The 11,709-nt window shown below is 57.7% G+C and overlaps 1 protein-coding gene across 1 annotated transcript; it reads right to left on the minus strand.

Annotated features, from left to right (window-relative positions):
• Window positions 1-613: 613 nt before the first annotated feature.
• On the minus strand, window positions 614-7,697 carry C1QL1 (complement C1q like 1). The gene is made up of 2 exons (XM_027098957.1): window positions 6,822-7,697; window positions 614-1,282 (listed from the first exon to the last, which is right to left on the minus strand). Exons 1-2 carry the CDS (start codon window positions 7,416-7,418, stop codon window positions 1,103-1,105), a joined length of 777 nt encoding a protein of 258 aa, XP_026954758.1. The 5' UTR covers window positions 7,419-7,697; the 3' UTR covers window positions 614-1,102.
• Window positions 7,698-11,709: the final 4,012 nt, after the last annotated feature.

The following is an 11,709-nucleotide window of genomic DNA, read 5'->3' on the forward strand; positions in this document are numbered from 1 at the left end:
GTGAAACGACATACGTGAAAGCCTTTGACAAACTTTAAAGTGATGCATAAATAATAAAAGTTGTGTTTATTGAGCATATACATGATACCTCTTTAATTCTCAGTCAAGTGAGGTAGGTTAGGTCTCCTCACCTACACATTATAATGAGAAAACTGAGGCCCAGGGGTGAAGTGCTTGGGTCAGGGTCAACCAGCATTTAATGCAAAGCTTGTTCCTTTCGCTGCTGTCACTAACCCAGAACTGAGTCAGAAAAGAGTGACACGGCCAGGATTCTACACCGTGGCACTGGGACTGGAACCTGGGTTTCCCAATTTAAAACTTGCTGTGCCTTTGGAATGCTGATGCCACTTTCAAGGTCGAAAAGATGGAGCTTTTCCACCCTGGAAAATGATGATGTAACTGAACTGCTTCCTACTCCAGCTGCCCAGGCCCACTTGGGCTGTGGTGGGCATTGGGTCCCTCGGCCCACCTCCTCCGGGACCAGCTCTGGCTCTGGAGCCTGGCTCCCCACGGATCCGTGAGAAGCTTTCAGCAGACTCATTCCCAGCCTGGAGGAGGGCAGGGTTCATGGTCCCCTCCTGCAACTCCTCTCCACGGCACAGTCGGAAAGCCAGCGGGGTGGAAGTGTTTTATTATAGCTTTGGTCAGACGGGGCTCAGCCGGCCAGGGCTGTAGCTGGGAAGCCATCCAGCCCCCAATACACCGCTCCCCCAGGCAGCGCCACCCCAGAGCGGGTGGGCAGCACATCCGAGCACGGGGAGCGACCCCGCCGAGACCTCTCCCCCAGCTGGGGCGGGCTGGTGGGTCAGGTGGGCAAAAACAATCCTATTGTACAAATATACAGTGCGGGCCGGGGCGGGGGCGGTCGACACCGCCTCCCGGGGAACCGGGACGGGGCGCGCTGGACCCGGCTCTGTGGCGAGACGGCGGGAGGGCTTGCTGCGGCCCGGACGGTGGTGAGGGCAGGCCGGGGGCGTCATAGCCGGGAGAAGCCGGCGGCCGTGGCGGGCAGCGAGGGGGTGTGGGTAGGGGGACGGGTCATCCTCTGCCCCGCCGGGAGGGGACCTCCGGGGGGATAGGGGATGGAGGGGTCGCGAGGAGCTCAATCGGAGTAGATGATGAAGCCGGAGAATGTGCTGTATTTGTTGCTGTTGCCGCCGTGCGCTTTGCCTCCGTCGAGCTTGATGAAGACCTCGTCGCCCGCGTCCAGGTGCAGGATCACGCTGTTGCTGGCGTAGTCGTAGTTCTGGTCTGCGTCCTGGGCAATGGCACTGGCCCGCACCTGCGGGGTTGGTGGGGGTAGGAGAAGAGGGGTGTGTGTGAGAAGGTAGGGGAGGAGGAGGGAGAGAGGTGGGGTCGGGGAGGGAGGGGGACCGTCAGAGGTAAGGCAGCTACCTCTGGAAGCCCCCAAAGCCCCACCTCCAGCCCCATCAGGGCTCTCAGCCTGCTTTTCTCCCATCATCCTACCACTGCCCTGTCCAGTCATAACTGTGTGTTTTGGGAAAGGGTTACAGAGGAGCCTTGGATCTCTAGGGCAGGTGTAATCTGGGTCTGAATTGGCCGTCAAGGTGTAATCGGCCTCCTTAACTCCCCTGGGTCTCACTGTCTGACTTCAACAATGTTTCCGGGATGCCTCAGCCTGGAACTCCCTCCTTGCAGAGAGGAATTCTCTGGACCCCTAAGGGATGGAGGGCCATCCCCTCTCTCACCATTGGTTCCTCTCTGCCTTATTGTGATAATGATGCCTTACATCTCAGCCACATCCACCTTTTCTTATGTCAGTGGATGGACAGGAGGGCGCCCCTTGGCCTTATAGGTTCGGGCCTGGAGGCTACTAGAAAGCAACCACAGTAGTACCAGGGCCTGCTCTGTGGACGCCTTGTCTGAAGTCCGTTCTGGAGTCTTTCACACCAGAGCAGTGAGATGGAAGGCCTGGTCACTACTTCCCCTCCCAAGGCTCAGGCTGGGCCTGCATCCCGCCTCCAAGGAGCTGTAGCTATACCTGTGACTATTCCCCCACCCAAAGAGCACTTCCGGCTCCTCCTGTATCACCCCACGGTGGTAGAAAGGAAGTGGATGGGAAGAAGGGAGCCAAGCCTTATATCCCTCTGTGATCCTCAGTCTGATCTGATATCTTTGCTGCTCCTTGTTTGGATGGAGGAGGGGTGGGACAGGCAGGACGATGGGGCAGGGGAGCGCCAGCCTTTGGATTTGAAGCCTGACACATCATTTGGGGGGCTCAGACTATAATCATAAGATATTGAGGATGTGGGGTGGTGGACGAATTCCCTCCAGGCATTCCTTTCCGACCGCTGAGGCCAGCGCAAGTCCTGAGCCATCTGACCTGGGGCCTCTCCGGGATATTCTGGGTGGAGAATGGGAAGAGAGGAACTATCTTCAAGTTCCGGCTTGTGTTGGGGGGAGGCTGCATTGAATGGGGTTCTCTCAGCCAGGCTCCTCAACAGCCCCTCTCCATCCTGCCCCTTCCCCGAAGGCAACTCCCCCAAGGGCTGACAGTCAGGGCTGGACCAAGCCAAATTAGGGGCGGGGCCCATCCTCCCTCCTGGACAGAAGGCAGAATTGTAGATCAGCTGTGCCGAAGCTGCTGACTCAGCAGCAATGCTGCACCAGGAGGACCTGACATATTTGCACGCAGCCTGCCAGTTAAAGCCCAGATCCTTTCAGTCCCTTCTCGCCCCTCAAGCTCTTCTTCCCCAACCCGGGAGGGAATTGTTTGGGGCACTCAGTTGGGAAAACTCCTGGTCCAGCTAAAGGTGGTGGAAAATCAAATGAGGGAGCGATGCCGTCTGCCAAGGAGCTCAGTTTCTCCATTTAGAAAATGGATGAGAAGATCCTGCCTCACCACTGCCACCAGTGTAGAAGCTTTTTGACAGTGAAGGAAAAAATTTTTAATCTTGATGGGCTTTGAGCTACTAGGAAAGAGCTGAAAAAGCAAGCAGCCAACTCCTGTGTTGTTCCCTGGGCCCTAATCCTGGTAGTATTTATTATTACACATGCATTTCATTATCTTTGCTAATAAATTACTATTAATAACAATTATTTTTATTACCCAGATTAATTTAGCCTTAACTCATTAAAACAGTGTGCTTCTTAATAGCCAAATCCATTAGAATACCGTCATCTGTCATCAGGAATCTCCTGGTGATGTGACAAGCATCACTGTTACGCTTATGTTTATTATTTATTCATCACCATGATTGTTGCTGTGATTATCCTGACTGTCCACGGAGGCAGGGAGAATTAATGCTCTTCCATCCTTAGACAGTGGGGGATCCAGGAATGGCACCCAGGGGTCCTGATTCTCTGCACAAGACTGGGAACAGTTGAGGCATCCAGCTCCTCCTGGGGGCAGAGGAGAAGTTTGGGGATTTGATGTTGTCCTGGAAGCAGGAAAGCAAGTCTGGGGCTTTTCAGGAGGGGGTGCTATAGAAGCACCTCTTCAAGGGCTGCCAATAAAGGAAACTGAGGCAGTGGTCCGATTAGGGGCCTGGAGTGGGGGTGGGGTGGGGCAGAGAACCCAGGAAATGTGCCCCTACCCCCAGAGCAATGCTGGGGTTTGGGATGTGCAGGTGTGACTCCCACAGGCAGCCAGCCTGGTCCACAGGGGGCTTGTGCTTTCACACCATTGCTGGGTCCCTACTATGCCAGGCACTCGTGCTGTGCTGTGAAAGGCATTAGAGGCCAGAGAGGACAGCAGGGGGCCCCTCTCCTCCCATCAGAGAGGCTGATCTCCAGTTAGGTCTTTATACCATGGTCCCCAATTTACACACCCCATCACTTCTCACCTCACTCAAACTCTGGTGTCCAAGCCCCTGCCCATCTGTAATACTTGCCTTCCCATAGGCCCTGGCCTGTCCCCACACAGCCCCCTCTTCTCTAGCCCTGTTTATCAATTTCGCGTCCTCGCCCGGCACGTGGGATCTCAGTTCCCCGACCAGGGACCAGGGATCGAACCCATGCCCTCTGCACTGGAAGCATGAAGTCTTAACCACTGGACAGCCAGGGAAGTCCCTGAACTGTGGGTCTTAGAGGGAGCTGCGGGGGGCTCACCTCACCCAGGGCACCAGCCCCAACCTAGAGACCCTTCCTCAGGCTCCTCCGGTGCCCATGTCCTGATGACTCAGGCTTAGTGCCATCAGGCTGTGCAGTGGTGACTCAAAGCTACCCCTAGATAGAGGGGCTGGTGGGCCTCACACAAGGACAGAGAGGGGGTCTCAGCACCAGGCAGGAGGGTGGTGACGCCCCATCTCCCCATGTTGCCAGGGAAGGGCCAGGGCCCCAATGCAGCTCTACCTTCTGGAGGAAATTCTGGAAGCCTCTCTGCAAGGCAGGAAGCCAGGAAGGAAAAGCACAGAGCCCAGGGTCACCCCTGGACTTGAAGGCGTGGGAGGAGCAAGCTCCTCTTTTCTGGTCCCACCCACTGCCCAGCCCCATCATTTTTTTCTCCGCTCACTTGAATATCCACCTCTGAGCCAGCCTTTCCCTACACTTGACCTTTTCATTTTCTCCCTAGTTGTGTCTCCTCACCTTGGGGACCCAGGTTCACCTTCCTCTCCCCAGAGCAGGTTGGTCTGAGCTGGGGCAGGTCCCACTGAATCACTCCCTCCAGCCGACACATCTGGGGACAGGAGTGCCAGTGGTCTCCCTATCCTTCTCCCACTCAATAATCGCTGGGCTGTGTTATTGTGTGTTTACTACTGTCTCCCCTGCACAGACCACAAAGTTCTGGAGGGCAAGCAGACTGAACCTCTGGAACCCCAAACCTGGCTCCTAGTAGGGGCTCAAGACTAATATAAAGAATGACCAGTGAGATTAAAGGAATCTCTTGGACAATCTGGAAGAAGTCACAAAGGATGTAGGGGAGGACCAGAGCCTATCACCCCACTGCTTGGATTTTTTTATGTGTATGGAGGAAATGGTCTGAGTAACTTAAAATGCTGGGTCTCTGAAACCCCTGGTTAAAGCCACCTCATTTCTTCTACCAGCCTGCGGTGCCACCTCCTTGTCAGGCTCTGTCGATGTCCTGTCCCGGGGGGTAAAAAGAGGCTTTGGGGTCAGTTTCACCTCCCTGAGACTGCAGCAAGTGTCCTTGCCCCAAGCACACACCATCTTTGGGGCCTCCTCTTGTCTCATCTCTGGGGCCCTGTGGCACCCTCCTGAAGTAGCATAGGGTCTAGGGCCCACTGGCGGCCTGGTGACCATCTCCCTATTCAGGCAAGCTGGGCCCCCAGCCCCCTGAAACCTCAACTTCATGCCAGCCCAAACTTTCTTTAGGAAAGGAAGAAATTCCATCAATGAAGGTGACATTGTTGCATCCCTTACCGGCGATTCATAAGGGGAAATGTGGGACTGTCTGCAGAGATGGCCCTAACTGGATACTAGGGCCTCCCATTTGGTCAAGAACCAAGGACAAAGAGGAGAGACACAGGAAGCCTGATAGACACAAGTGGGAGAGACACCAAAGAAATAAAGGGGGGGGGGGGGTTAAACCCAGGGGTGAGGGACCAGAAACCCAGGGAGAGACAGATAGGACTGGTAGACACAGGAGAGAGGCCAGCACAAGAGATGGAGAGATAGGAGAAAGAGGCAGGGGAGAGGCAGAAATCAGACACAGCAGGCATGGGAGAGAGGGCAGAGAGGGCAGGGGGCAGACTTACAAGCACCTGGTAGGCTTTTTGCTGACTCTCAGGCCTGTCCTTTCCCCCACCCCGCAAGCCAGGGTCTGCCTCAGGGTAGTGCTGCAGTGGGAGGGGTTCCAGCAGGATCTTGGGTCTCAGTCGCAGGAGATTCCTTCCCAACTCCCATCAGCCTAGCTTTAGTTCTGATTGGCACAGACACCTTCTTCCACAAGGATGCTCTGCTTGACTACCCCAGGGGCCCCAGGCCACCGTGGTCTGGGAGCACTGAGAAGGGAGGGGGAATCAAAGTGAAGGGAGCTGCGTAAAACTGTCACCCTGGGGCAGGGTTAGGTCAAGATTGGTCCCAGAGCAGCGGTTCCAAGGAGAGTAGGAGGCATTGCCAGTCCCAGGTACCAAAGACCTCATGAGCTTGGTGCCTGCCACTCTGGTCTCTCCGATGGGGATAGGGAAGGAAGAGGATCCCCCGACACCCCAGGAATCAGGAGTTGCAGCTGGGAGGCAAAGAGGAGGGGAGTTTCCACCTCTTTGCCCTGCCTCAGGAGGAAAAACTTTCCCCCCCAGGCAGTCTTTTTGTGCGGTTAGCTCTGACACAGTGGGAAGGGGCCGCGCAGTCCCAGCTTTTGCAAAGGGTGTCAGATCTGCCCAGTGGTCCCTTCCTTAGGGCGGGGGATGTATTGCAGCTAAGGCTTTATGCGCGCGGCTCCCTTTGCCTTTGTGCGCAAAACATCTATAGCTCGCCTTCTCTGCTTGCGCGCCTAGCGGTGCGCCCAGGCGCCCGTGGGCGCCGATGCTGCCTTTCCCCAGAGCCCATCCTGATCCGTCCCCTCATCACCAGCTGGTATCAACCAGAATCCCAGCTCTCAGATGCTGTTTCCCAAGGGCCAAGCCCCCAAGGGCCAGTCCGCGCGCCCGGGAGCCCTGCTCTCTGATTATTAGTTGGATTTATCTCCCTCATTTCCATACCGCAGGTGCCCAGCGGCATTTGCCTTGGAGCTGGCGCCCAGGAACCGAGGAGTTAGGGGTGCCAGCCAGCCTGGACCATCCCCGCCTGTAATGCCTAAGCCGCTCCAGGGGCTCCATCTGCGCCCTTCCGTACCCTTAGGCCCCGGGCTCCCTGGATACCCTGCCCCCAGGCCAGCCCCATGCCCCCGCCGGGCCCACCTGGCCGTTCTTGCAGAGGTCCGCCCACATACTGGTGCCGTCGCCTCCGCGCATGAGGACGTGGTAGGTGAAAAAGTAGGTGCCGGGAATGTTGCATGTAAACTTGCCGCTGGTCGCGTCGTAGTTGTTGCCTAGGTTGGTGACCACGTCGTCGAACTTGAGCACCTCGTAACCCTCGTGAGGGTTCTTGAGGCCGGCGTAGAAGGCCACGCGCGGCACCGTGGTATAGGTGGCCGTGCTGATGGCGCCGCTGCCCCCCGCGCCCGGCAGCCCGGGAGGGCCGGTCTTGCCCGGCTCACCCTTCTCCCCGGGTGGCCCCACAGGACCCGGAGGACCCGGGTCCCCCGGGGGCCCGGGAGGGCCCGGCTTGCCTGTGCGTCCCGGCTTCCCCTGGGGGCCCTGCACCAGCGTGGAGGGCGGGGGCGCGCCGCTCTGCTCGCTCAGGGCGTCGCCGCCGTCGGGCCGCGCGCCGGCGCCGGGGCCCCGCGCGGGGTAGGGGTCGCACACCATGCGGCAGGTGCCCAGCATCTCGTAGTGGCCATCCGGGCCGCCCGAGCTCACCAGCACGGGGATGAGCACCACCAGCACCAGCAGCATCACCACGCCCGCGGCGGCTGCCAGGAGCGTCTTCCGGCCGGCGCGGAGCCTGGGGAGCGCCGGGCCGCCAGGCCGCGCCGTCGGGGCAATGGTGCCGGCGGGCGGGGGGCGCGGGCAAGGCGCCCGTGCTCAACGGCGGTCCGGCGGGGCTGAGGGCATGGGGCCGGGCCCGGGGCGCCGCGCTGCGCTGGATGCGCTGCCGAGCCCAGCCGCCGGCTCCCACCTCGCGCTTCCCTCCCGCGGCGCGGCAGAACTGAGCGCGGCGGCCGCCGCCTCCTGCCTGATTCCTCCTGCCTCCCCGCGCTCGAGCCACCGCCCCCTCCGCCCTATCCAGCCCCACCCGCTCAGCGCAGCTTTGCGCCCGGGAGGGGTGGGGCTGAGGGCTGGGCCGGCGCCTAATTGGGCCGCGGACGGTAGGGCTCCGCCCACCAAGAGGGGCGGGGCCGTGGGGCGGGGCCGCGGAATAGAGGGCTGGAGCCGGGAGAGGAAAGGGGAGACTGACTGAGGGAGACAGGGCCTCGGAAATGGAGAGGATGCTAGAGTCTCAGACATAGGAGAGGCTCGCATAGAGAAGGGAAGACTAGGGACGAAAAAGCGAATGGAAGAGAGGGTCATAGGGAGAGCTAGAAAGCGCCGAGGGGGATTGGGAGGGAGAGGACTCGAGGGTCGCTTACGAGGAAAGCCGAGAGAGACAGAGGGAGGCACGAGGGGCCACGGCCCGCAGGGGCTGGAGGCTGGGGTAGGGCACCCCGGTCTTCAGGGGACAAAGAGCGATTGAGAGGAGGAAGGAGCGGGGAGCAAGAAGGAAGGACAAGGAAGAGGGTTATGAGGGGGAAGAGGGGAAGGCAGGAGGATGGGGAGGGGGCCAATCCGCCCTCAGGCCTCGCAGACAACCTGTCCGGGAGATGCGGGTGGTGGTGGGATGCCTGTCAGGGTGCCCAGCAGAATCCCGAGTGCTAACATCTGCCGCTCCCTCCTCTCTTTTTGGCTCCTGGATGTTCCCGGGACCGCCTTTCCCCAGGAGGAGCAGGATCTTCTACCCACACCTCCTTACCTCTGCTCCTTCCTGCCTGCGCTCCAGGCCAGGTCAGGCTGCTTTTTCCTCGGGATGGGCGTGGGGCCGGGGGCCCCTCCATCTTACTCTGGTCACTTCCCTTCTCCCTGCTTTTAGGCAAGGCAGAAATCGGGGCCCTAAGAAAGTGGGCACCCCAGGTAATTTCTCCATTCTGACAGTACAAACACATCCCTGGGTGGTGACCCCCTCTCCCAGGCTCCAAGAGGAGGGGTTGATCTCTCCCAGTCCCTCAGCTCTCCGCTCCTACCCAAGCTCGAGCCTCCTGAGCTCCTAACTCTTTTCCCCATCAGGCTGTATAAGGCACTCCTCTTCCTCAAGTGCAGTAAAGTGTTTAGGCTGCATAAACGAGAAGGCGTCTGCTTCCATCAAAATATTTGTCACGTTATTTGAGGCCCAGTTTGTGCTGCTCCGCTGCTCCTTCTCACCCTCCTTTATCCAGCCTACCCGGGAGGGCTCTGCCATGCAGAGGCCACGAGCTGCTGCTAAAGAATGACCCTCCAGCCTTTCTCCTTTCTCCTGAGAGGACCCCTCCCAAAGCTGAGATTGATTAACCCCACCTGAGCTGGGAGGAGGACAAGAACAGGAGGATGTCGGGGGCGGGGTGTGGAGGCTGTGAGAGAGGACCTTTCAAGCACCGCCGAGCCCGTGTTAGAGTGATCCCCTCGCCAAGGAAGGAGCTAAAAATTCAATCAATAGCATTTATTCAGGGTTTTCTGTGTGCCAGGCCCTGTGTTGACTGCTTTACAGAGGCCATCACACCAGATCTCCACAGCAATCCAAGGAGGTAAAGCCCATCATTACTTTCATTTTACAGCGGGAGAACTGAGGCTCTGGGAAGTTAAGAGATTTGCCCAAAGCCACACAACTAATAAGCGATAGAGCCGGGATGCAAACGGCCAGCCTGGCTCCAAGCTCTTCTAACCGCCACCCAGTTGGATCTCTAGGTACCGTTTACTTCCTAGAGGGAGGAAGGCGTTAAGTGCAGGCGGAGGAGGACAGCTAGACCCCCCCGCCCCAGGCTCGGGAAGAGTAGTCCCGACTCTCGGCTGTCAGTCCGGCCTCCCGTCCCCCACGGCGGTCTCCCCAGTATGACTCCCCCAAGAGCGACAGGGCTGGTGACCCGAGGGACAAGTGCGCGGTCGTCGGCGTATGATTTGTACAATGCCGCGCCCCCTAGTTCGCGCGCACACGGCTCTCTCCTCTGCTGTGCCGCTGGGGCTCGTCTGTCACCCGGAGTCCTTCCCGAATCCGCCGGGGAAACTGCGGCTGGTCGCCCGAGGCCGCGGAGGGGCGGGAGCACGCACCCCCGGCGCTCGCCGGGGCGTCCAGGGGCGCGCTCGGCGCTGCAAGGCGGCCCGCTCCCCGACCCGAAAGAGCGCCCGCTCCCCTAGCGCGGTGTGGCGTCGCTGTCAGACCAGCCGGATTCTCCCCGCTTCGCTGGAGTGGAAAATAACGGCTTCAAACTTTGCAGAGAGGAGCCGGTGCCAGCACTTTAATTAACAGCCATCTTGGCCTGTGAGCCTGGGCCACCGGCTCCGCGCCTCCCCCAGGCTCGCCGGCCCCGCCCCAGCCCCGCCCAGGTCCCCGCGGGAAAGGGTCCTCCGCCGCGGCGCTCCGAGCCCCTCTTCCCCCGGACAAGAGGGCCTGGCTGATTGGGGGGCGGGTACTGTCTGGGACGGGGGCGCGTCTCCCCAGCTTAATACCTGAGGACCTCCAGCCCTCCTACCCCATCCACCCCGAGTTCTCTAAAGCCTGGCCGCTGATGATTCCGGGGTTAGAGACCTGCATGCCAGTCCCAGGTGGTGATTTTAGGCTACAGACTAACCAGCAGCGTCTCAGGTGTTCTCCTCTGGAAAAGGGGTTGTTAGAAGGATTAAATGAGTAATAATGAAGGTAGCAAAGCGCTGGCCTCAGTATCTGACCCTTATTAGGCGCCAAGTAAAGGATGGCTAATATAATTATTTCACAGCAAGACCCTTCCACCACCCCGGGGCATGGGATCTCCTCATCCTGCCTTTTTTCCTACAAATTGCTGTGCTTGGCGCTAGGAGAGGAGGACAATGGCCTATGGTTCCGGGTTCAGAGACAAGACTAGATGAATGAGAAAGGAACCCAGGAGTTCTGGCTCCCAGGCCTCTTCCTCAACCACCTGCCAAGCCCAGGGACCCAGGTTTTCAGAAAAGGAAAGAGGTGAGCCCAGGGAAGGGAGGGAGGGCAGTGCTATCTGTAGCTGTGGTACTGCCAGTGCTGGGGGCTGAAGGTCCAGCTTTGCCTTCCTTACTGTGAGTGAGAGCTCCCTCCCTCCTACAGCCCCCATCATTCCAGAGGTGAGGAGGGGGTACTGGGCATTGAGGTGCTGTATGGTGGGTGTAAGAAAGTGGGTGAGTCTCTTCTTTGATGCATGGATGACTTTAGGAAGCTGGGTGGCTGTTCTGTGGTATTTTGAGGTTCTTTGAATGAATGTGAGTGGGTGTGAATTGTAAGAGACTGTTTGCATTAGTGTGTGTCTGGGTTTGTGAGTGATGAAAAAGAGTGCAGTGCCCTGACTCATCGGCTGGCAAATCTGTGTTCATTTGTTCACTTGTTCACTCAGTAAACATTTACTGAAAGCACCGAGCTGGGCACTGTGAGGCCGTAGAGGTGGTGTGTCCAAAAATGATCAAGACCTAAGCAGTACCTCTAAGGAGCTCACTCTTTGGCAGGGGACACAGGCAGGAAGAAATGATAAGTGCTATGATAATTATGAATATATTTTGAGTGCTTAGTAGTACAAGAACTTGCTCTAAGCATTTTGCATGGATTACCTCATTTAAATGTAACAACCTATTATCATTGATTTAAAACTATTACATGGCTTACATAATTTCATTTCAATAACCCCACCAGGTAGATACTATTATTTCCCCCATTTTATAGCTGAGGAAACTAAGGCTTGGGTAGAGGTTTGCACTAGGTATTATGAAGCACAGACGGAAAACTCCCTTCCCAGAGGACTGTAGGAAGACTCTACAGAGGGGAGGTATCATTTTTTTCCCATCTATTTATCCATCCACTTATCCATCCTCCATCCATTCTATAAGCCCATATTAATTGATGACTTATTATCACAAGATACAGTGATGAGCGTGAAAAGTCTTCTGACCTTATGTAGTTACAGCATATGGTAGAAACCTGGACAATTAAACAAGCAACTGCTATCCAAACTGCCTGGGAATA

The sequence above is a fragment of the Aethalodelphis obliquidens genome, unplaced genomic scaffold (genome assembly GCF_003676395.1).
Source record: "Aethalodelphis obliquidens isolate GAN/ISIS:26980383/991018 unplaced genomic scaffold, ASM367639v1 scaffold126, whole genome shotgun sequence".
Classification (NCBI taxonomy): Eukaryota; Metazoa; Chordata; class Mammalia; order Artiodactyla; family Delphinidae; genus Aethalodelphis; species Aethalodelphis obliquidens.

Bases quoted from the DNA above. Each gene is read 5' to 3' on its own strand.
- C1QL1 (XM_027098957.1), bottom strand. From the start codon at position 7,418: ATGCTGCTGGTGCTGGTGGTGCTCATCCCCGTGCTGGTGAGCTCGGGC. The intron at 1,283-6,821 runs GTGGGCCCGGCG...CCAACCCCGCAG, and splicing joins ACCTCTGCAAGAACGGCCAG to GTGCGGGCCAGTGCCATTGC.